This window comes from Phragmites australis, chromosome 1, assembly GCF_958298935.1.
Source record: "Phragmites australis chromosome 1, lpPhrAust1.1, whole genome shotgun sequence".
Classification (NCBI taxonomy): Eukaryota; Viridiplantae; Streptophyta; class Magnoliopsida; order Poales; family Poaceae; genus Phragmites; species Phragmites australis.
In genome coordinates this window covers 40,146,162-40,171,338 of record NC_084921.1, presented here as the reverse complement: position 1 = coordinate 40,171,338, position 25,177 = coordinate 40,146,162, and the positions used below count along the sequence as shown (strand labels likewise).

At 40.8% G+C, this 25,177-nt stretch overlaps 1 protein-coding gene across 2 annotated transcripts; it reads right to left on the bottom strand.

The window, feature by feature from the left end:
- Nucleotides 1–4,108: 4,108 nt before the first annotated feature.
- On the bottom strand, nt 4,109–7,429 carry LOC133918797 (uncharacterized). Of its 2 annotated transcripts, none has more exons than XM_062362872.1 (5): nt 7,217–7,429; nt 6,764–6,830; nt 6,281–6,670; nt 5,500–5,837; nt 4,109–4,522 (listed from the first exon to the last, which is right to left on the bottom strand). In XM_062362872.1, the coding sequence occupies exons 1-5, from the start codon at nt 7,325–7,327 to the stop codon at nt 4,307–4,309; spliced, it is 1,122 nt and encodes a 373-aa protein (XP_062218856.1). In that variant the 5' UTR covers nt 7,328–7,429; the 3' UTR covers nt 4,109–4,306. The 2 variants fall into 2 exon arrangements, with proteins under 2 accessions (XP_062218856.1, XP_062218861.1); XM_062362877.1 differs by having other exon boundaries at nt 4,379–5,420.
- Between the last annotated feature and the right edge of the window lie 17,748 nt (nt 7,430–25,177).

The window sequence follows — 25,177 nt, the reverse complement described above, 5'->3', positions numbered from 1 at the left end:
ATCACAAATGCATCATAAAAGGGCAGGCGACAGCAAGCCACAAAGGCTATAGGTGACAGTAACAACCAGCAATAGGAGCAGGACCGACAATATGAGCAGCCACCATAACACTAGAGAGGCAATAGCAAGGACCTCAGGTCACCTTGTACATCCGAGAGGCGACCACGAGCACCTCACATGCTCAAGTACCAGAAAAGCAATAGGGCATCAACAAGAGAAGCCCTCGGACCATCAACAAAACAGCAATAAGATCATCAAGCTGCTAGATATATCTCAGCTAGTCAATAAACTTGACAGCTCTTCTTCTGTCAGCACTAAAGGCAACTTCAACTTTACCGTAACACGAAACCATCCGGTTTTTGACAATAACCTGAACACTGGTGCTATTCTGGCAATAGACTAGCATAACCAGAGCATAAACACCAACAGCTCAGAGCACCTCACCGTAGATTACAGACCAGAAAACAACAGAAGAGACACCATCATAAGCCCAACAGCATACCAATGAAGCCACCACACTAGACTGCTAAGGACCAACACTACACGGTCGGCACCAAGCATCATAGGACCTGGCCACCATTAGAAAGAACGAGCGAGGTGACAGAGCACGGGCATACAGGCCAACTGACAGAACAGCGGCCAAAACACCTGAGTACGCTAGCTACTAGAATGACGGCCAACATCCATACCCACCTGCAATGCACATAGACACGCCGGCCATCGAACAATCAAATATTATGCGTACCTTGGCAAAATGCATCTTACGCGTACCTTGGCAAAATACCATAGAACAGTCAAGTATTACTCCCAGTTAATATCTCTATAATTTGAAGAGTGCACATATGAAAACCTTAGGTAGATTGGTTACATAAGACTAACATTATACGTAGTTACAATACAAACTAGTGGTCTTACCTCAAAGACCTCGTCAATGTCGAAACACAATGCTTTTTCGTGATCTCGGAAAGTATTTGCACCTTTGTACAACTTCTGTGGCTCAGTTGGTATGTCTAGTAAGAATCTATTTGGCAGAGCAGATGTAGTTGGAAGCTACAAGTCTGCCAAATAAGATCTAAAGTAGAGTAGTACATGGTGACGTCAAGGAGAGGATCGCTTGCGCTCCTATGCAGCGTCTGCCAAATTGCCAATGGACAAAATGTATCGATGATTCCGCGGGAGATGTTACATTACGAAATAACAACACCTCAAGATTTCCTTAAAGGTAATCATAAATTTTCATGACTATTCAGATGATGTTTCGAAGGTTTAAGAATATTGGAACACGGTATTTTTTATAATTTTAAATAAATCGCCATATGAATGTGCGATTCATATTTATCGCCTGTTTAGCGATCGAGAAATGCCTACTTTTGTTAATTTTGAAAACAGATGCATAATTTTGCTATTTTAAAAAGATCTCTACTATATAGAAATAAGTTGGTTCCCGCGTTACATCTCTCTCTATTCTCCTCACATATAATAAAACACCTAAAATTCTAATAATTTATCCATTTTTATCATCCACTCTTGTCCTCCACCCTCACCATCTCAATACTAGTCACAGATATGAGATATGTTTTACTAATAAAAATAAATAAAGAAATTATAAGGAAAATTAACGGATAATTCTCTCCTCTTTTTTTGGATCGTATATAAATCAAACTACGGTATCATTCCCGATGTATTTGTTCGGCGTCACTTCTAAAGAACATCTACATATCTATACTTAAATTTATACTTGATATTACCATATTTAATATTTATATTTTTGTTACAATATACGAATATTTAACTAGTATATAAATAAAAAAGCTCCCTGCTGGTGCTTGCCTGGACCGAGCCGTTAAAGCCTACTGCTGCTCAGATATTGGGCTTTCCTTCCAAAATTTATGGCCCACTGAGTACGGATCTCTGAAATGCGCCTAAGAGGCCTAGATACCATGCTGAACACGATCCAATTTTGACATTTTGTGGTCGCGGATGCCACTAGAAACTTAGAATGTGAATTTATCCTCTCAAGAAAAAAAAGCAAGAATGTGTTGTTAGCACCATCAGCTATCAGGTGTAAAACAAAATTACTCAAGGAAATTTGACTGTTTCCGAAACAGTCAAATTCTCTGCAAAATGGATGAGTGTGGGTCCCGTTTCTGAAAAAAAAAATAGAGAGAGCAATTTTCAGTTGGGCACAGAAACTCGGTAAGAAAGCAGATACATGGCTAGTACGCAAGTATTTTCAGTAAAAAGAAAGTGTAGTGCCTGGGCCTGGCTATTAGAAATCATGAACCGGTACGTGGTTTCCTGCGTAGTTACACGTCTGCATCGAGTCACCGACGCCCAGGCGGCTACAAAGGCCCAGAAGGAGCAAGTTGCCGGTACTTATGTCAAAAAAATATAACCATCCTCCCAGGCAAGTTGCCGGCACAAATTCATAATTTAATGCCAATTGGGGCACTGCCCGCTGCCCGGGCTGCCCGCCCGAAACCCTAGCGACCATTCCTGAACGAAACCATTTCCCCCAAAGAGGGCAGCCTCCCTATAAAAGGAAGGGCAAGCTCAAAGTTTTTCATCAATATTTTTTCCTTCAGTGTGACGCTCTTGTTGTAGCAAGGAGTAGGATTCACATCGATCTCCTTTTCTTTTGTATGTGGCAGTGTGTTTGGAGCTTCTTGCTGTTGCTTCTCTGAGTTAGCTCTCTTCTTTTCATTTCTAGTCTTTTTTCTTCTTGTGATGTTTTAAGCTTCATTTCTTCTCCCCATGACTGTTATTTTTGGCGAAATCTGGTGTCTGTAAGATGATGCAAAAACTTCCAATCCGGCTGCGACGAATCTCGTTTGGGCAGCCCGGCCACCTTTTGCACATATGGATGGGCTACGTGTGTCAAACATTAGTGGCGACGCGCTTGCTTCACTCAACCGTGGAGGCTTGGAGTTTCATCTGCCTCCAATCCTCTAGATGAGGCAAGCGCACATCTCTTGTTATTTGTTTTCATCTCTTTCCCTGTTTCTGCTAACACAAGCCTCTTTTGCTCTGTAACGTTCGAAGCTGTTTTCTGGTCGTAAGATTTATTTGTGATGTGCTCCGTTTTATTGAGACAACATGTTTCTGGATCTGCAAGTATGTGACATTTTATAGAGCCTAGAGCTGAATGTTTTCTAGGATGAAAGGATGACTATTACTACTACTATGAACAGAGCTGAAACATAATTTTCTTACCAGTTACTACATGCGCCTAACAGGCAAAAACTGTTACTTACAGTCAAGGTAAAAGAACAAGCTGCATGCAGCAACTGACATGTGGACGATCCAGTGAAGATGATCGATTTCATAAGAAAAAGAAACCGTAAATTACCTCTTTATTTTTGTCCGTCGGTTTCTCGTGAGAGGATAACATCAAGCACAAAAATGTTATTAACCAAAACAAACACAGTTTGTTCATATAGGCTGAAATGTTGATGTCTGAGGCGGAGGCGTTGACATATCCTGGGAAGGAAATAGTTCGTAAGCTCACGAGGGAAACCCTGATTTACTTGCATCGGAGTATCTCATTCGTGAAGCCTAGAATAAATATAACGATAGCAAACTCTGAAAAGCATATTCGCAGAAGATGCCGTTTTAACCGCATGTTCTCCAAGGAACTTCCTTGTTCTGAATAAACTACAGAAATTTTACTGTCCAAAAGCAGCAACATTATCACAAAAAAGTAGGTTCAGGATGCACCTAATTCAGTTTTGCAAAACTGAACTTAGTAGCTCACATGACCAGTAGTCGAACGGAAAAGGGAAGAAATGGCCAACACAAAAAGAGGACAGATAGAGGTTTGATCATCTGGATTCAGCTTCTTTGATAATTAGCATCTACAGGAAATGACTAAATGACAATGGCATACTGATACTGGATTGACATCAGTTTGTGAATAGGCTTATTCTTTCTATTTTTACATGCGTTTTGCAAGGGTTTGCTGGAGCATTATATAAAACTAAATCTAAATCTACACATACCTTTGGACAAAATTGATTCTCTGGTTTGTGAAACTCAGAATGTGATCCACAAGAAGAGCATGGAAACACGTTATGCATCAAGGTTTTATAGTGTGCACAGCTCGGCTCTCTTATTTGCAGTTTATTATATTCCATCATCATTCCTACCAGTTGAACAATTTCTCTGCAGTTACTCAGCCGAAGCGTGCATGAATGTAAGCCCTAAAGCACTGCTAACCTTTGCAAACATGCCAACAGGCTCCGCGTAAACCAATTTACAGTAGGGAGGCTATGCCCATGTTTCAAAGTTCTAACAAAGCTGCTAGCAGTCAGGGACCTGGAATGTCTGAAGATGGAAGGAACCTCATCACAAAGCTTGAGAGCGACCATACACAAATAATGCCAAGAATCTGAAGAACAGTCAGTAATGCTCCTAAGGAGTTCATGATAGCCAAAGTTTGATTTGTTGTCTCTGTTCCTCTAACAGAAAAAGTGAGTGCTGTTACCAGCTGGGCTGCCCTGTTCAGTTGGTGAAGCCTGTATACCTGGAAGGATGGGGAGGAAAGAAAAAATACGCATGCAGAGAACTAATTGAAGCATTTCAGTAGAGGCAAGAAAATCATGTAAGATTTCAGTGCTTATCCTTCCATAAGAAAACATGAACATGCAATCGCTTGATTGGTTGAAATGATCATGAGCAGAATAGGGGACATCAGCAATGGTTCACATGAACAAGAAATAATGAGTGCAAACAACCTGACCCTAGTTTCCACATAAGTATGCACACAAGACTCAGTTTTAGTCATGCAGCAAATTGCAGGTAATCATGAGGGGCAAGTACAGAGCATCGTTTAGACAGTCACACTAATAACATGCTCATTACTAAACAATGCTTGAAAACATGCATGCACCTACTCTTCAGATGAGGGAAACAAGTTCTTAACAGCACAAATCCACAGAGTACTGACAACCACCAGGAATCCTGATATGTCATTCAGAAGTTCTCTTTGGTGTCCTTAGACCCCCTATCAGAACAGAAACTTTTACATCAACAAACAATATATTGGTTGATCATAATGTGTTTCCTACAAATATCAATTTTTTTGGACTTGTGGCTCCAGCAAATCCAAAGGATGAAAAACGGGCCACTATTTGACCTCTAATTTATAGACATAAAAACATCAAAAACTCTATCTACTAGACTAGTTTACTGGATTATATTTCTTAATTTCCATATTTTCCTCACCTGTTTGCTACTCTTAGATTCTTTCAAATGCTCCAACTGTCACCAAGATTATCTGATATACTGATACCCACTCCCAAATCTCAAACATCAGGTATGACTCATCAGATCATACATTTTCCCGCACAAAGTGACCGATCAGATCATAGACTAAAGAGATCACATAAAAGGATCTATTCTTTCCACCAACCTAAACTTCACTATAACTAGAAAGCACAAGTAAATAAACACTCACTTCAGGATGCAATCATACCAAGATAAATTTAAGAGAAAAATTACCTTGAAGATAATAGGAATAACTGGCCAAGAAGGTGATTTTTTATGCCGTGCATACTGCTCAAATGCGAACTGTACAACAAGTCCTACCAAATAAGGGGAGAGAGTTGCTGATGCTGCTGGTCCAGTCCAGGGCCAAACCATGCCCATGGTCAGAAGAGGTATTACCAAGCTAAGAACTATTGTTGTTACTGAAGAAATACGAAAAAATCTGGATTTTGACCAAATGTAACTCTTCAGTACTACTTGCTGCAAAGGTCCCCAGACTTTATCAATCAACAATACAAAAATTGCAACACCTCCGTAAAACAGTGCCTCAGTAAAGAATAGTATAAGAAAATCTGCAAGCAAGAAGTCCATCAGGTAATGCATTCATCTGACTGTGGATGGAGATATCCCTGATCTATTTTAGAAGACACATAAAATTCTAACAAATGAATAATGTGAGAGATGCCAAGATGGATCATTTAGACTACATATTGTAACTCTATGAGTAGTATTGGGGGGCAGCAAAATATGGAGCAATACAGAACCAACATCTTTTTGAACTATAACTACTTATATATGCCTTCTGGCAGGAATAAATGCTACAAGCAGAGACAGATATATGATAGGGTAATCAGCATAACTGTTTTCATCATTTATTACAACATGGACAAGGAGATGCACAGATCCACTACTGTAAGTCTATAATTAACAAACACTCGAGAGAGAAATTAATAGCAATCCTGGATCATCCATAATCTATAAAGTACAAAATCTTGAACTATCAAAGAAATTATACCTGTCAACAGGGAATCCTCAAACACAGCTGAGAGTACTTTGCGCAAGTAAAGTGATGGAAGAACCAAGAACGACACAAGGATAGTTGGACCAACAAACCAAACCAATCTAGATGCTTCCTTGCCAGGATGTGGCACACTCTCCACAATTGTCTTTTGATAGCTGCTGCCTTGAAACGAGATGAATCCTGGTTTTCCACCACCCCTGTAAGTGAAGTAGGAGGAGCTGTCAGATGCAGGGGCATCTTTAGTACCACATTCTGTCTCTTGTAAAACCGGTGTCTCCAAGATTGGTGAAACGACTGGCTCCTGCTTGTCCATAGCAGCAAAGGATATAATTTGCTTAATATGAAACCGTCCATCATGGTTGCCAGTGCTGCTAAAAACTTTGCCTGTTAGCGTGTAGTGAAATATAAGCACAGAGTGCTACTCGAATTAAATTTAAGGTCTTCTGGAAAAGCAGATGGAGCATGGAAAGAAATTACCTTTAAGAGTACCTAAATCCTGCATCCTACTTCCATTGACTCTCTGAGTTGGAAATGGCCTTGCAAACTGAGATACAAGCCGTGTCAGTACATTGTTCAATACCAAAAAATCAAACAATTAAGTGTCTTTTCACGTTCATACTGTTCAGAACTACCGAAGCATATATGAGTATAGACTAGCCACTTGTGGCTGTGGACATGTAAAGAAAATTCTGAATGTTATCTCTCCAAAATTTCATGACAAACTCATTGTCACGTGGCCACCGCACCAAGAGCGAGATTTGAGTCGTCCTTCCTTTCGGCTGGAGCATATGTACATACGGGTAATTCTACGAGCGTGCGACTAATCAAGTAACTAAACCCTACCGAATTGCCAGCCAAACAAACTACACCAAATAAGCAATAATCACAGGAAAAAAAAATTCTACTTGTATAAGGAGGAGTTGGAATTGCCTTGGAACAGGAGTAAGCGAATGAGCGGAAGCGGCAGCGATGGGAGGCGAACGCGGACGGCGAGGCGACCCTGGGTCGGAGCCGGAGGGCGGGGCTTGCCACGGCGGCCATCGGCGTCCGCCTTGCGATGTGTTATCTGCAGTAGCGGGCGGCAGCAGGGCAGGGGCGGACGGTGGGACGGGCACCGCAGGCGCAGGGAGGAGTCTGGCCCGGTCCGGTTGGTATGGTGGTGGTGGTGGTGGACCCGCCTCGTTGGTCTCACACGCGCAGTGGCCTCGGGTCTCTGGGGCCCACCTGTCATTGTGATATTGAACAAGAGTGAGCACTGAGCAGCCGCATAGCCCGTGGGTTGGGGTTGGGGTTGGGGTGGTGGGGGGTTTGACCGGCTGGGTTGCCGTCACAACAGACGTGGGCCGGTTCAGGGTGGAAGCTGCATACCGTGTATTCATATTATTTGATATTTATATTTGTTTAAATGTAGATGTGATAAAAGAATTATATTTGATTGATATACGGATACAAATATGAATATTCGAATTTATTTTCCATATATGAATATGGATCGATATATCCGGATCTGCCTATAAATAGATATGGATAATATTCTTATTTGAATATATAGTAATATTTCTATGAAATATAAATATACATGACATAAAGTTCTATTATTTTATCTTATTCTCTTACTAAATTTTTTAATCCTACCTATTATTTTATTATTTAGTATTATATCAAAGATACTGTAGCGATAAATCTGACCCTTTCATTTTTCATTCAACGGTATGAAACAATCTAAAGTCATATTATTGTATTAAAAAGTGACTATTTGTCTTAGGATAGATGATCAATCTACTAAAAATAAAATTCCATTTGTTGAATTGTCATCATTCTTGTATCAAATAAATTTATTATTTTACAATTTATCATTAAAATTATAGGATATTCACATACAATTGAATCTAGTATGTATTCAGATACGAATTTGTATTCGAATCATCTGATTCGTATCCACATTCGTATTTGAGGATATTCAGATTCATATTTATATTCTTATTAAAATATATATAGTAATATAAAAAATAAACTATTCAATTTGTATACGATCCGTTTTCGCCTTAGATGTTTGGGTAGAGCCCATATTTGGTGGGCTAGCCTACAAGTAGGGGTGGGCTCATGACGAAAACCGTAGTAGCTGAGGTTTTCAACCAGAAATATGGCAACAGTTTTTTAATTTCAAAGCTGAGCTGGTGTTCGGCGTGTGTAGATGGCGGTGTGCGGGGAGGGGATATATACCACGTGTGTCGTGTAGAACTTTAAGTGCGGTATTCATTTTCATCCGTGACATTTTCCCTCGATCCTCCCCTCCAACAATATTTGATGGTCTCACCCCGTTCTACTCCATCTCTGACAGCTAAGGATGTAAATGAGTATCTAATGGGTAGTTCTAGTTTAATATTTAGTTTATTTTTTCTTAACTTAATTAGATGACGTAAATCTTTAGTTTATTTTTTATTTTTTAGATCGATTCAATGACCTATAAAATACAAAACTTACATCCTACCGGCATCTCTCACCATCGATCACTGTCACGATAACCCTTTGTTGCCTGACAAATGCTTCGACACCTCCGCGGCTCCCTCCGCTCAACACCACCTCACTATTGCCCATCGTCGGCCCAAGGCTCGAAGACGACGACCTATGTCGAGTTGGTGATGATATCGGATTACCCCGCGCACAGTATATATCATTTCTGCAGTGTTGCCCATGGAAGCAAAGAAATGGTGCAAGTGTTCTGAAGTTTGCACCACCGTTGTCAAAGTGGAAGCAATGAAATGGCCATTCTCCCGTGTGTGAACCGCGAAAGATTTTGTAAACAAATTACTTTTGGTTGGCTAGAGTATCTCTTCTCTGGTTGTATAACAGTAACGAACCAATCGAAGGATTTTGTAAACAAAATACTTTTTGTTGGCTAGAGTATCTCTTCTCTGGTTGTATAACAGTAACGAACCAATCCCATGAAACATGAGTTGTTCGAAAAAGCGTCGGATGCTGATCAAAGTGTCCTCGCTTGGGCTCCGCGTTAAGCGAAAAAAAAAGGGCTCTACTTTTAAATTTTTCATTTTTTATCTTTTAGCTCTACTTTTTTTAGCATTCCTTACCAGTAAGATCTCGGAAAAACCGTTGTTTCCTTCTGCTTTTCTTCCAAGTAAATAGGTATATATGGCTTAGGTCTGGTATCGAAGTTCCTATATCACTGAGGAACCTATGTTTGGGTGTAGTTTGAGTTATTGATTTATCATAAACGTCAACTTCTTAGGCATATTCTTTTCAAACATTAGCATTTTCAAACATTGACTTTTTAAACGTAGCTTTTTCAGATAACATAACCGCTCCAAATAGAAAAATCAATTTATTTTCCTAATTATATTTCATAGACTTAGTCCATAAACTACCACTGATTTTGTGTATAAATAGTAGTGCAGGAGACCACTTGTAGAATTGAACTAATCGTTGAAATGCTTACTCCCCCTAAAATGGCCTTTGATCTGATCCCAATGAAATATTTTTCTGTTCCTATGCTTGCTAGGGTGAAAGTGTCGATGTGTTTGTGTTGAGATTTTTGTAGGTTAAAAAAGTCCGAGGACTTCTCAGACACCTTTGGAAGGATGTTCTTTATGTGTCCGAACTACGAGTAAGATCCATCGGGGGCACCATCCCTGATGGTTACAAATAAACATTTGTGGCCAAACTACATTATAACTATTTGTCATTTACCACTGACCATTCTTGTCTCCAACGGTAGTCCTCGTCACTTCTCTGTGAGTTCATACAGTGGATAGATATTGAACAATCGTAAGCAGATGTGTTCCTCCTACGCAACAAGTATCGAGCGACATGGATACGATTTGATCAAATGAAAGCGGATGAGAGGAGGGAGGCTGAACACAAATACATGCAGGAGGAGCAGAGAAAGCTGAGAGAGGAGAAAGCCTGCTAGGATGACAAGGGCCATGAGGCGGAGAGGGAGAGAAAGTGTGAGAGGGCACGTCGGGCACATGAAGCTAGACCAAATGCTGCAAGGAAGGGAAAGTAACCACGTTGCACTCAGTAGAATAGCGGTTGTAATTGGGTCTTTTACATTCTATGCCATGTTAAGTTTAGAGGCGACATATGTCTTTGGTTAGTAGGAATGTGTACCGTACATGCCATTGTATATGCTGTTTGCTCGAAAAAGTTACGATTGTTGTGTGAAACCCATGATGGGTTGAGGTCTAATACAAAGTTATAAATGGAAAGTGAATCATAAATTAATAAGCCGGAAATGTACATACAAAGAAGGAGAGTAGCATGTAAATAACATAATAATAGTACATAGTATAAGTCCTAAACCGTAGTGATACAAATATATGTTTAAGTACAAGAACGCCAACTGCCACTTCCTCTGGCCCGCTTCTTGGGCCCTCCTCTACCTCAGTAACATATCTGATTTGTCAAATACGTCAAGTGGTCTTGTGGTTGTCTAGGGCGAGCCGCATCTTCCAAGGTGGTCGCATCCTCCTAAGCTGCGGGGCTTCAAGCATCTGAGAGAAGCTCTGAGTGATGGGAAGTTCCACGAACTAGGCATCCAGATTGTATCCATATGTCCCAGATAAAGGAGAAGGTCCCCGACCACCACTATTACCATGTCATTACAAATGCTAATTTGAAGAGTCGTAAACATGAAAATAAGGTAAGTAATTTTGTTGAAACGATATAACATACTTGGTGCAGATCCCATTCACCCTGGTGTCGACACAAAAGTTAGCCTAGGTTGCGGCCCCTAGGACGATGTCCCCTCTTGCCTATATGAGGTGCTTGGTGTAGTACTTGATAGTGGAGATCTCCTAGATGGCTCAACCACATCGCAACTTGTGCGGCACAAAGCACAACGTATGACATCTTGACAACGTCGTGCAAAACAAAGTAGACTGCTGACCAACTTGGGCTGGTCCACTCTTGGTGGATCCAATTTGACTCGGTCCGCGAGGGCAATGAGGTCGTGTCAGGTATGGAGGACACAAACATTAGGCCTGTCATGAACAACAACTCTCTTAGGAACCAAAACCAACTTTGCGTGTTTTGTGATTAAACAAAGGTAAATTTCATGGGGATTACTTGATTATCTTCATCCACCACGTTCGTAGTAAGGATTTACCCTCTGTACTTGTATATCAAGAAAGTTCCATTGACGCACAACACTGGCATGTAATTTTTGAAAGACTCGATCATAAAACCAAATTACCAAAAAGCCCGCTAAAGTACTCTTGATCCTGATGCGTAAATGAATTGATCAATTGCAATCCAGGTACCCAGATTCCTTGCTTGCAAAACCTCGAGAATAGGGGAGGTTATGTACGAGTCCTCGTACATCCTAAATCTCTTCTCCGAAGTCTTTTGTTTTGCTTTCCATGCCTTGTCATAGGAGATTTCATATCCAAATCCGTTCTCTGTTGCATGCATAATAGCGAGTGGGGACCTAACACTCTTCTTCATGATATCAGGGTACATCACCTTAGCCACATAAGATGTTGTCATGTTCTTTTGCACAACAAGTGTTTGCTATAAAGTACATGTGCTTATCCATCTTCGAAGCGACCCAAATATTGTCAGTGCTAAGCTGGTGTAACCATGCACTCACCACGGGTGCCCTACATTTCTGCACTTAACGCCGTATGCGATCCTATCAAATATCACCACCTTAAACTACCGTTTCTCAGAGAAATCCCACCTCTTAACTACATCCTGCAAATAGCCCTTATCTAGAAACATCTGGTCCATCCTAACCTGAAGCGCATCATGTGCCTAGGATGAATCATGGCCATCGTTCTCCATTAGACATTAGACTCTCCGTATAAAAGTTACCCCACTGATCTAGCACATCATTCTCCATGTCCCACTATGTTCTTGGACAACCACCTTCAACAAATGTCATGAACCATCTGCTCCAAACCTCCTCATTGTCCTTGCCCTGATCGGTGGACAACGAGGAAGGTAGTGTTCATTGTTTGAATCTTGTGTCCCAGCCTCGATCACTGGCTTAGTAGCCACAACTTCTTATTTTGTTGTTGCCATGATGTCGTCCACCTCTAAAGGGCATTTGACTCGCCTTCTCCAGAACCTATCATTATCCCTTCTACAAACGTGACATGCTAAAAACTTTGTTCCAATCTCACCCTCATAAATTTTCTCCAATGCTTTGTATTTTCAAGTCCCAGTAACTCCTACTTCCACCAAGTTGCACACATCTTAGGCAGCATAACCCTGTTCGACAAATGCTACTTTGACGGGCTAATTTTCAACACATCATATAACATCTCTATCACTTGACTACGCCACATTTCACTAAGATTATTAAGATCAGTATCCACACACTAAAAATTGTTTAAATCTACCCATTATCACATTGTTAAATATATCCTTCTCCGTAATACATTCTTAAAAAAAACACGTCTGTCAGCATCCCTGATCGAAAATCTTATATGTTGTCTGACTGCAAGATGCTAGTGAGCTAAATCATTCCAGGCTTAAAATAAGGTGCGCCATGTTAGGGTAGGTAAGTGATAACAACAAGCCCACAAATAACAGCCCACATGTTCATTTAATCCCAACCGCTCGTTGTTGCAAAGCATATGTAGAAAACAATAGACAGGTCGAGCCATGCTGCTGTTGGTGTTTACTGTGCTGTGCTATTTTAGTTAGTTTCCCATTAACGGCTCACACGCACTGGGCCTTCCTAGTATCTTGGGCTATTTTTTTTTTCATGTGGAGAGATATTTGGCCCAATCTCATTGTTGGCATCTCTAGAATAATGAATTCGTGATCACATATCGGAGCCGCAATGCCGAACTCGGTTCAAAATTAACCAAATTGACAAATAGTTATTTCCTCAGCACCTCTTGCAATCTTTTTTCATGTTATTCTGGTATCTAGTCGTTTTGTTGTATAAAAGTATAAAACACATCTTTTTTCGAGTATGATTATAGAGATCGATGACGTCTTAAGAATAGAAAGTAAATTAGGACACTAAAACTAATCGGTTTAAAAATCTTTACAAGGTAAACTGATATCAATTTCTATCTAAACGTGCTCTATATTTATTTAATGTGTCTACTCTATTATTTGAAAAGACTTGCAACCTATAGCCAATTCTAGAAAACTACTCTAGAAAAGTAAACAAGCAATGGCAGATTGCAAGTATATAAATGTGAAAACGTAAAGAAGGTAGAGAGAATAAACTCAGTACAAAGGATTTTTATCCCGTGATATCGATAATATAAACGTCACTTCTAGTTCATGTTAGAGCAGCCACATATGCTATTGCTCCCGGATGGTATCCGGTCACAGCCCTTGAGCCACCTAGGCCCACTACTATGGAACCAGTCATAAGTACTGCCTCATCAGTGCCATTTGTACAACAACCGTCACTAAAAATGTATCACTGCCGATTCTTAACTTCCCGCGCTTGAATAGTGATTGAGCCATTAAGAACCGACATTGAAACTGACTATTAGTATCGATTCGTGTTACAAACCGGCACTGATACATCATGCCGATTCTAACCACGAACCAGCACTGATACATCAGTATCAGTGTCGGTTCTAGCCACTAACCGGCATTGATACATCAATGCTGACTCTAACAACAAACCGTCATTGATAATCAGGATTAGTGTCGGTTCTAGTCACGAATCGTCACTAATGATTGTGATAGGAAAAAATTCGTAACATTTTCATACGAAGTTGGATGAAGATAAATTTTATATAAAAGTTGTAGCTCTCAATGAGATCTACAACTTTGTAGTTGAAAACTTCTTAATTTAAGGTCGTTCAAATGCCCAAATAATCATAAGAAACTTTCAGCCGACTACCGTGATCGATGACAGTTTATCTTAAAAAATCATACATTTTCATATGAAGTTAGATAGGGAAAACTTTATAAAAAATTATAGCCCTTGACGAGATCTGCAACTTTGTAGTTGATCACTTTTTCTATTTGAAGCTATATAGATGCACAAATAAACTTCTAAACATTGTCAAAGAAACCATCACAAACTATTTGCTGGATCTAGTATAAAACACTAGTAGGAATTATTGAAAAAACCACACATAAGGTCAAAAAATTGAAAACTACAAATTCAAATATTTTTTATCGTGAGTTTGGTAACTCGGATTGACGAAACGTCTGCTCAACACTGACTTTCAGATGTAGCATTATGTCTTCTAATATTTCCAAGCAAATTGGAGAAGGACAATTTTTGACCAAAAATTTCATAGGTCCTATAGATGATCTTTTGAGCCTTTTTTAGTCAAGAAAGGTACAGGTCTAAAGGCATGCATTTTTTCAGATGCGCCTCTCGTAAGCTTCGAAAGTAGTGGTCGATTGTTGAAATCAGACTCCGTATGCAAAATGTATGACGATTTTACTGAACACGCACGGATTGGAAAAACTTTTTATATGGAGTCGGATGGAGACAAACTTATATGAACATTGTACAAGTCGATAAGATGTAAAAATTTGTAGTTGATAACTTTTTTTTTATTAAAGATCATTTAGATATTCAAATAGCCATTCAAACGTTCGAAAGATGTCAAAAGAATTGATTTTGCTAATGAATGAGAGGTGAGATGGTTAGAGGAGTCATGCATGCGGAGCAGAGATGTTGTGAGGTCGTGAGTTCGAGTCCTGGGAACTGCATGCGAGCAAAAATCGCAGAGTTGCTGTGAGATCAAGTGCAGTCGGGTGAGCAGTGATTGGTCGGGTTCCTCTGGTCACGAAAAAAAATATTTTTGATTTTTCGGCCCCAAAAACGTTGAATCGGGGACCCACTATGTCACGTCCCAAATTACATAATCGCGTTATTAAGATTAATCATGCATCATTAGCGTTATAATTATTTTTAAGGTAAATTATTTTGACGTACTAGAGCACTTTGTTTGAAATCAATTAGATGAGAGAGAAATTTGGGAGAGAAAATAATTAAATTCGCAGTTAAAATAACCTCTTTCTCTCTAACATGTAGGACCCACCCGGCCCCACCATCTCTCTCTCCACTTGGGCAGCAGCCCCACCTGCTCCCTCACTCCCACTCCCGTACCTCTCTCCTCTCCCAACCAGCCAAAGCAAGGGAGCAAGAGCTCACTCTCCCTCTCACTCCCTCTCTCCTTTCTCCCTCAAATCTGCGCTCTAGGAGCCGAATCAAGGTATGCATGTGGTACCATTGCGATCACAAGCTCACAAGCATTCCATTCCTCCAATTTGTTTGCTCATTCCCGAAGGATTTGAGCCGATTTGGATGTCTTTTGGTGTTAGGGTTGAAAAGTGAAGAACACCAGAGTTCTTCAATTTCCCACCGTTTTCTCCTTCTCCCGGCGGTCCCCAACCTCGGCAAAGCACCTTGGGTAAGTCCTCTAGGCTTCCCATGGCTTGGATACGCATTTGGTTGGTCGAGATCCGAATTTTGAGCTAGGTGGTGAAGTTTGGGTATTTTTGGATGTTTTAGACCTAATTTGAGGAATTAGATGAATTTGAGTTAGGAACGAAGTTTCTATGTTGTTAAATGAGTTCTAGAACTCTTGAACTAGCTTAAACATATTCCCTTTTGGTTTGAAGAAGATCGCAATTCGTTCCGGGCATTTTCCCCCTCAAAACAGTCCAGTTCTGGAGCTTCCTCGGAATATCCGGCCTTCCCTGGAGTCTCCGGGTGAGTCCCAGCCGAAAATAACAGAGAGGGTGCTGCCGGAGAGTCTCCCAGAGTCTCCGGTACCCCGGAGTATCCGGGTGCACTGTTCATCAGCCTCTGCTAATAACTTGTAAAATTTATAATTAATTCATACGAACACCAAAAATCATGAAACCAATTTTTTTGGTTTCATAATAAACTACTATATCTATTAAAAATATCCCCAGCCATTAAATATCGAATTAAATTTTTGAGGCTAATTAATTAGGCTTAAGCTTCATTAATTCACCATTAATTCTTTACAAGTCCAAAATGGATGAAACCAATTTTTCTGGTCTTCTTATGACTTGTTCTAGCTGGTAAAAATATTTCCCTACATTTTAGAGTATATTTTTATGGCATTTCATCGTTTGCAGCATGTGGCATGCATTGTTGCATTTCATCCATACTCATGGCATTGCACGCATTATTCTTTTTAGAGAACGTCGAGCCGGTGTTCTAGGAGATCGAAGGAAATTTTGGGCAGCCACCTGAATAGCAAGGCAAGCAACTAACATATTTCACCCATGTCAAATTTGGAAGTCTCAATTGATGAATATGCTTATGTATGTATGCATGTGTCGGGTACCCTTGGGTAGAACCTATGCCGATTGCATCTTTCTACCTTGGATAATTGTTCAAGTAATTTCCTTGTAGCCTAGAGATGGTGTTATGTCTAGGTACGAGTACGATATACATGCTTAGCAATGCTTAGGTATTTCGGTAGAAGTCGAACGACGGCGTTCTCCATTGTTCGCGAGATTAGGATCTACTACTGTTTACAATTACATGTTGTTGGTGATGGTATGGTTGGTGAGTGGTGAGTATGAGACGAGATGTGGGCGGTGTTAGGGGTGTCGTCTGCCTCGGTGAAAAGTTCAGGGGGCAGGTCGAGAGAGGAAACCCGAGCACCATAGACCGCTTGCATTGTTTAAGGCCGTACGTCGGTACCGTTGGCTTTAGCACTTACCTTACTCACCACATGCCGATCTAATGGTAAGGCGAGCCGAATACCTTCGCAGCTGTGGCTTTGTGGGCGTGAACATCGACGGTGTGAGCGGGCGGGCTTGTAAGCGGTACTAGTTTGCTCCGGGAGTAGTTCTAGTATCGCCGCGCCGAGCGATGCATACCCTACACGGTTGGGGCTGGTTGGAAAAGGTTGTCACGGGTACCCCCTTGTGTGCACTTTAGCGGGTGGCACAAGCCGTATGGTCCTCGTGTCGTGTGGGTCCAGGAGTATCCCTTGCAGGGTGTATAAACAGTTTGAACTGCCGCGCTCTCGGTCATGAGCATGCTATTGTTTCATCCGTATCGGTTGTAGAGGTTCGTTGTGGATTTGTGGTGGTGGTATGGGCATGGTGGTTATGTGGGAGTGGTCAGAGTTGGTACTTGTTATACTTTTGATACACATGTTGATTACAATTACTTATGTTCAGTTGGTGATGCAGGGTAGTGTCATATATGTTGGTCAAGTTAGTTGCACACACATATGTCTAGGTTGCTTACCGCTTTAATTCACTTAACCATGTTTAATCCTTGCTACCAGCTAATGCATGATCCTTGGAGTCGAGCTATGTATATGTGCTCTATATTGTGTAAGACTTGCGAGTACCTTCGTACTCAGGGTGCTACCCTTAAGTTGATGCAGGTTCGCAGGTCGGCGAGGAAGAGGCGGTGTTTGGCTACTTTGTACCTGCCGATCAGGGTGGCGGGCAGGAGTAGCACACTCTACTCCGAACTCAGTGTTTTGGTATAGAGCCTAAGGGCATGTGGCTCCATATCCTTTTGTTGTATAGTTTATTTTCTTCCGCTGCATAGTCTCTTTTGTTAGTTAGGAGTTGAGGGGTTTTGTCTTCTCCTAGCTCACTTTTGTTGTAAATTATTGAAATCAGTTGCATGCTTAATATTTGTAATATAAATATTTATTACTTGCTCTTTATTAAGCTATGTTGTGATGCACTATGTTGGAGGCATGTGTTCTGATCCTTGGGCACAAAACACGCGCCGGGACTGCCGGAATGGTATTCGGGTTAATCGTCGAGGTTGGATTATGAATAATGATCCGCCTAATGATTAATTTGAATACTGTTTGGATGGGTCCTCACACACTATCACTGGCAGTGATAGTCCACCTATCATTGCCGGTTGGAGCCACCAACCGGCACTAATGGGGATTTCAGTACTAGTTCCATAACCGGCACTGATAGTCTGTGACTATTAGAGCCGAGTAATCCGTCACTGATAGCGATTTGGAACCGCCACTAATGGTGTGTTCTACTGTAGTGGCCTCAAGTAGGTTGAGTCACCAAACCACTAAGGTAAGGTCTCATCACAAGCCTCTCTTCCGGTCACTTGCTGTCGTGTTCACTTTGGAGCTTGAGCCACCAAGGCAAATGTCTCTGTGTCCCCGTACAAGTATCTTGTCATCGCTCTGCACAAAGTCGAAGGGTCAACAAGCTTGAGCCACCAAGACTCATGATACTGATGAGTCACGAAGACTTTAAGGTACTAGTGTACCACTTGGTACAATGTAGGATCGGTCCTTGATCCTTTCTCTAGGTAGCAACATCTAGCAACAACTCTCTATAGGGCTAATATCACTAATTATTCCCTTAATCTTGTGATAATTGTCTTAGATGATCACTTTTAACATTTTGGTGGCTTGGATGTCTTCTCAAGTGTATATGAGCTTCTCTGGACTCTAAGACACTCAAATGACTGAGTGGGGGGTATTTATAGCCTCAACTCTGTGAACGAGCTATTGCTCCAACTGTCACATTTTTCCTGAATGCCAGATGATCCGGTGTGCACCATCTTCGAACACTAGACCTTCGAGTGTGTGACATCGCTCAAAGCTAGTTGTTGCCAGCTATCACTAGCTGTTGGAACTCCACTCAAACTCATTGAGAACAACAAATATTCTAGTATTATCTTGAACTCCATCATTGGACTATCCGGTGTGTGTACTTGAGCCAACCGAGTCACTTCTCACTTAGTATTATCTGGCGTGTAGATCTTCTGATCACCGGACCATCCGACGTGTAGAATTCGTTTCTTTGCCGAGCCAAAAACTTCTAGAAAATGCTCCACAGAAGCCTCCGGTGTACACGCCTTTTCATCATCAAACCATCCGGCGTTCAAACTCCTTCTACCATCGAGAAAAACCACTATTGGAAAATGCTCTGGCGTGTTTATCACCTCAAAGCCGAACCATCTAGTGTGTTATGCTGAAATACCTCTTTTAAGTCAAAACACTCTGGCGTGTACAATTTTCTGAGCGTCGGACCATCCGACGTTAATAATCTTTTCATAACTCATCCAATTCAATATTTCTTGAGTTCTGCTTCGATGGCTTCCTCATGTATTGCATCCATGAGACCTACTAAAATATATACTTGACAACATGTTAGTCCCATTAACTATATTGTCATTAATTACCAAAATCACATACATACCCTAAAAGGGTCATGTTCGCTACAATAATGAATAGCATGCACGGATGTATACGCAGGGGTGAAGCTTGAGCTGAAATAATGGTGGTGCCACTCCACTATACATCTAAAAACATACATAAATTCATATGATCGATAAGAGAAAGTTAGTAGTAAATTTTTTACTCACCCTGGTGCCAGCACACCATGCTACACCCACATAGCTTCATTCCTATGTATACAACGGCAGAGCTTCTCTATGGCCAAGATGGGTGCTATTAAGGGTGGCAGTGGGCCGGGTCGGCTCGGGGCCCCATAGGTTTCAGTCCCGGCAGGGGTGGGTGAAGGGATCAGTGATGTCCTAAGAGGGGGGAGGGGTGAATTAGGATACCTAAAACTAACTGGCTTCAAAAACTTCACAAGATAAATCTATATCAATTTTCTATCTAAATATGCTCTAGGTTTATCTATTATGTTTATTCTACCGTTCAAAAAGGATTGCAACCTATCTAGAGAGGTAACTTGCAAGTATGTAAATAAGGTAGAGAGAGCAAACTCGGCATAACAGATTTTTATCACGTGGTATCGATGACATAAATGCCACCTCTAGTCCACGTTCGAGCTCCACCAAGGATATACTCCCGGACGTCAAGACTCTTCCGGCCATAGCTCTTGAGCCACCAAGGCCTCAAGCAAGATGAGCCGTTGAGCCACCAAGGCAAGGACTCACCACAAGCCTCTCTTCCGGTCACTTGTCGTCGTCTTCACTTCGAAGCTTAAGCCACCAAGGCAAGGGTCTCCGCATCCTCATACAAGCTTGTTGCCGCCGCTCCACACCAAGTCGGAGGGTCAACAAGCTTTAGCCACTAAGGCCCAAGGTGTCGGCCATTCAGCAAGACTCCAAGGTGCCAATGTTGTTGGTGATATGCCCTAGAGGCGTGTCACACCCGGTTTTAAGATCAACCCGAAAGTAAACTATATGTATGCTCGGATCAATTTACACATATATATAGCGATGTCACTAGTGGAAAACAGACACAATGCTCATTATAGCAACATTATTTATTACAAAATGACTACACAAGTCTAAAGAAAATTACATAGCAGTGGAAAGAAAACACAGCCAGTGCCCACTCCTCAAGCAGTCGATCGGAAGCTCCACAAGCATAGAACTCTGCACCATCATCAGGATATACCTCAAAAGCTTCGCCTTCTAAAAAGCAAGCGTGAGTATTTCCAATACTCAACAAGTAAGGAAAAGTATGACAAGGAGGCTTAAACCAAGATTTCCTATTCTCTAAGGTTTAATTTGCATAAAAGCCAATTTTTAGACTTAAGCTACATAAAGTAATTTTTCAAAAGGAAAAAGCGTAAATGATCTCCTTTAACCTCCAAGAATTCAATAATTTATGTACCACGGTAAACATCCACCCAATTAATCATGTGAGGGAAAAAGAAAGAGAAAGGAGGAGGGTTTTGGGCCAGGCATTGAAGGAGTTTTGGCCCGAGTTGAGTTTCTTTTATTTCTCTTTTTATTACCTTTCTATTTCTATTTCTATTTGTATTTCAAATATAAACCGAATCAAACGAATTTTTAAAAGACTTTTCACCCAAAATTTTAGAGAGGGAGAAAAAGGGGCCTACTGTAACTACAGAGCCAGCATGAATGCAACAAAACAAAATAAAACCAAAGCTATTTGATTTGTTTTAGAAAATATTATTTTATTCCTATGCTAATGGTGGAGCTATCAACTAATTTGTGGGAAAAGTTTTAATAATTGACAAAGCTAAAAGTTAGGGTGTTACAAAACTACCCCCCTTAGGATGAATCTCGCGCTCTAGATTCGGGTTGATCCTCGAACAACTGTGGAAACTCTGCTTTCAGATAATCTTCTTACTCCCATGTGGCTTCATCTTCTGAGTGGTGACTCCACTGAACTTTGCACATCTTAATAGCATTTCTTCTTGTTGTTCGCTCCGCAGTATCCGAAATTCTGATAGGATATTTTGCATATGTAAAATCTTCTTGCAGGTCCACTTGTTCTAGAGATAACTATTCCTCTGGTACTCTTAGGCATTTCTTTAGTTGAGATATATGAAAAATGTTATGCACATCGGCCTGTGCAGACGGTAGTTCCAATTGACATGCTACTTCTCCACATCTGATAATTATTTTGAATGGTCCAATATACCTGGGTACCAACTTTCCTTTAACCTTGAATATGTGGAGACCTCTAACAGGCGAGACTTTCAAGTACACCATATCTCCAACTTGAAAGGTTAATTCCCTTTGTCGATTCTCCACGTAGCTCTTCTGTCGAGACTATACAATCTTCAAGTTTTCTCGTATGGTCTGAACCTGCTCTTCTGCTCTTCTAAGAACTTCTGGTCCAAACACTTGGCTTTCTCCGGTCTCATTCTAGTATAACAGAGTTCTGCACTTTCTTCCATATAAAGCTTCAAATGGAGACATTTTAAGGCTGGCTTGGTAACTATTATTGTAGAAAAACTCTGCATATGGTAAGGTTTTATCCCAACTCTGCTTGTACTTCAAGGTACAAGCTCTCAACATATCTTCTAATACTTGATTGGTCCTCTCTGTCTGCCCATCGGTCTGAGGGTAGTATGTGGAGCTGAAGTTTAACTTAGTGTCCAATGATTCATGCAGCTTCTGCCAAAAGCGAGAGGTAAATTGGGTACCTCGATCTGACACGATCTTTTTGGGTACACAATGTAGGCACACAATTCTTGACATATAGAGCTCGACAAGTTTTGTACTTGAATATGTTGTCTTAACTGGCATAAAGTGCGCAATTTTCATTAGGCGATCCACCACTACCCAGATGGAATCATAACATGTTTGGGTACGGGGTAGCCCAATAATGAAATTCATACCGATTTCTTCCCACTTCCACTCAGGAATCTTCAAGGGTTGTAATAATCTTGCTGGCCTTTGATGTTTCACTTTTACCCTTTGACAGGTGTCACATAGGCGACATATTCTGCAACATCTCTCTTCATACCATACCACCAATAATATTCTTTCAGATCTTGATACATCTTAGTACTACTGGGGTGAATGGAATATGCATAATCATGGGTTTCTCGCAAGATCAAATCCTTCAAAGCTTTCTGGTTTGGTACATGAGTTCTTTTTCCAAACCACACCGTTCCTTGACTATCCTCAAAAAACCTAGGGCTTTATTTATTTTAATAAGTTCTTTGATCTGTTTTATTTTCTCATCCTCCCATTGCCCTTTTCGGATGTATTGTTCCAATGTTGACTTCATTTCTATTGCAGCTGCGTCAATATCAGCGATGAAACCCAAATTTAACTTTTCAAAATCCTTACATAATTTTGGCTTGCTTCCTCGCAACATAACTATATTGCAATAACCCTTCCTGCTTAGTGCATCTGCTACTATATTTGCTTTATCGGGGTGGTAATATATTCCCACATCGTAGTCCTTGATCAGTTCCAACCATCTACGTTGCCGAAGATTAAGATCTGGTTGGTGAAAATATATTTTAGACTTTTATTATCCATATATATTTCACACTGGTTGCCGATGAGGTAGTGCCTCCAAATATTTAGGGCACAAACTACTGTGACTAATTCCAAATCATGGGTTGGATAATTCTCCTCATGTTTCCTTAATTGCCTAGATGCATATGCTACCACATGACCCTCTTGCATGAGCACACATCCTAACCCTTGACGAGACGCATCACAATACACTGAGAATGGCTTTTGAGTATCTGGCATAATTAATACCAGAGTTGAGGTTAATCTTTTCTTCAACTCATTTAATCTAGCTTCTCGAGCGGCTATCCACTTGAACTCTGCTACTTTCTCTAGCAGTTCTTTCATTGGCTTCGCTATCTTGGAGAAAACTTCTATGAACCAACAGTAATAATCTGCTAGACCCAAGAAACCGCAGATCTCTGAAACATTCTATGGTGGTTTTTAGTTCAGAACATCCCTCACTTTGGATGAGTCTACAAATACACCTTCTTCTGAAATAATATGACCTAGAAAGGGAACTTTCTTCAACCAAAACTCACACTTGCTCAACTTGGCATATAGCTGGTTCTCCCTGAGTTTTTGCAATACCAACCTTAGGTGTTCCTTGCGCTCTTCCTCATTTTTGGAGAAAACTAGGATATCATCGATAAATACCACGACGAACTTGTCCAAAAACTTCACGAAGACCTTATTCATCAAATACATGAAGTAGGTTGTGGCATTTGTCAAACTGAAAGATATTACTGTGTACTCATACAGACCATACCGAGTAATGAACATGGTCTTTGGAATATCTGGGGTGCGAATCTTCAACTAATGATACCTAGATTGAAGATCAATCTTGGAGAACATGCATGCTCCTCTCAGCTGTTCAAACAGATCTTCAATGCGGGGCAGGGGATACTTGTTCTTGATGGTTACTTCATTAAGGGCTCGATAGTCTATACACATCCTTTATGTTCCATCCTTCTTTGGCACAAAGATGACTGGAGCTTCCTAGGGTGAAGAACTGAGATGGATAAACCCTTTGTCTAATAGCTCTTGGATTTGCTCCTTGAGCTCAACCAGCTGATTGGCATCTATTCTATAGGGTCTCTTTTATATAGGAGCAGTTTTAGGTACTAACTCAATATTGAACTCAATTTCACGGTCTGACGGCATACCTAGAAGGTCATTGGGAAAGACGTCCATGAACTCATTCACCACATTAATCTCTTCCATAGGAATACCCTTTAGTTGATTGAGTGAGCATTCATCTACTGAGGGAATAGTTGCAATGAACTCTACTTGCGTGCCTTCTCCGTTGGTCATTTAAACTGCTCTTCTGGAATAGTCTATAATTCCCTTGTATTTGCTAGCCAGTCCATCCCCAAAATAACATCAATTCCACTGGACTACAGAACTATAAGGTTGACTAAAAAGTCTACTCCCCTTATTTTAAGGCTTAGCTTTAAGCATATATACTTTGCCTTCATCTCCTCTCCAGGAGAGATAATTAGCATTTGCTAATTCATAAGCACAATTGGCAGATTATATTTTGCAACATATCGTGTGGTGATGAAAGAATACGATGCTCCTAAATCAAATAAAATTGATGCTGGATTTGAGTTGACAAAAACCATACCAAGCACCACATCCTACGTATTTTGGGCTTCTTCTGCGGTGACATGATTGACTCGCCCACGCGCATAGTTCTGTTGAGCACGGTTGTTTAGAGCTAGTGCCTGATTTCTAATGCAACCTGGAGCTTGATATTGACCTAGCTTGGAGCATTTCCAATGACATTCTGCTTCAGGGTGTTGTTTTGTTGCTTCTTCGGGCATTTATTGACATAGTGTCATTCTTCCCCACAGTGGAAGCATCCTTTTCCCGTGGGAATGACCCGAGGTCCATTCTTAAATTAGGGTGTTTTTTTTGAAAACACGGTACTCATAAGCATTTGATATGTAACCAAGCAAAAAATCTTCATCTACTTTAGACGCAAATTTAGAGGACTTTTGCTTTTTGTTGAGAATAAACACTTATTTCCGAAAACATGAAAATATGAGACACTTGGTTTATTACCGATAAGGAGCTCATATGATGTTTTCTTTAAGAGCCGGTAAAGATACAATTGGTTTGTCGCGTGACAAGCGGTGTTGATGGCCTTCGCCCAAAAATGATCAGAGATCTTGTATTCATTGAGCATAGTTCTTGCTGTCTCAATAAGCGTACGGTTCTTTCTTTCGATGACCCTATTTTGTTGA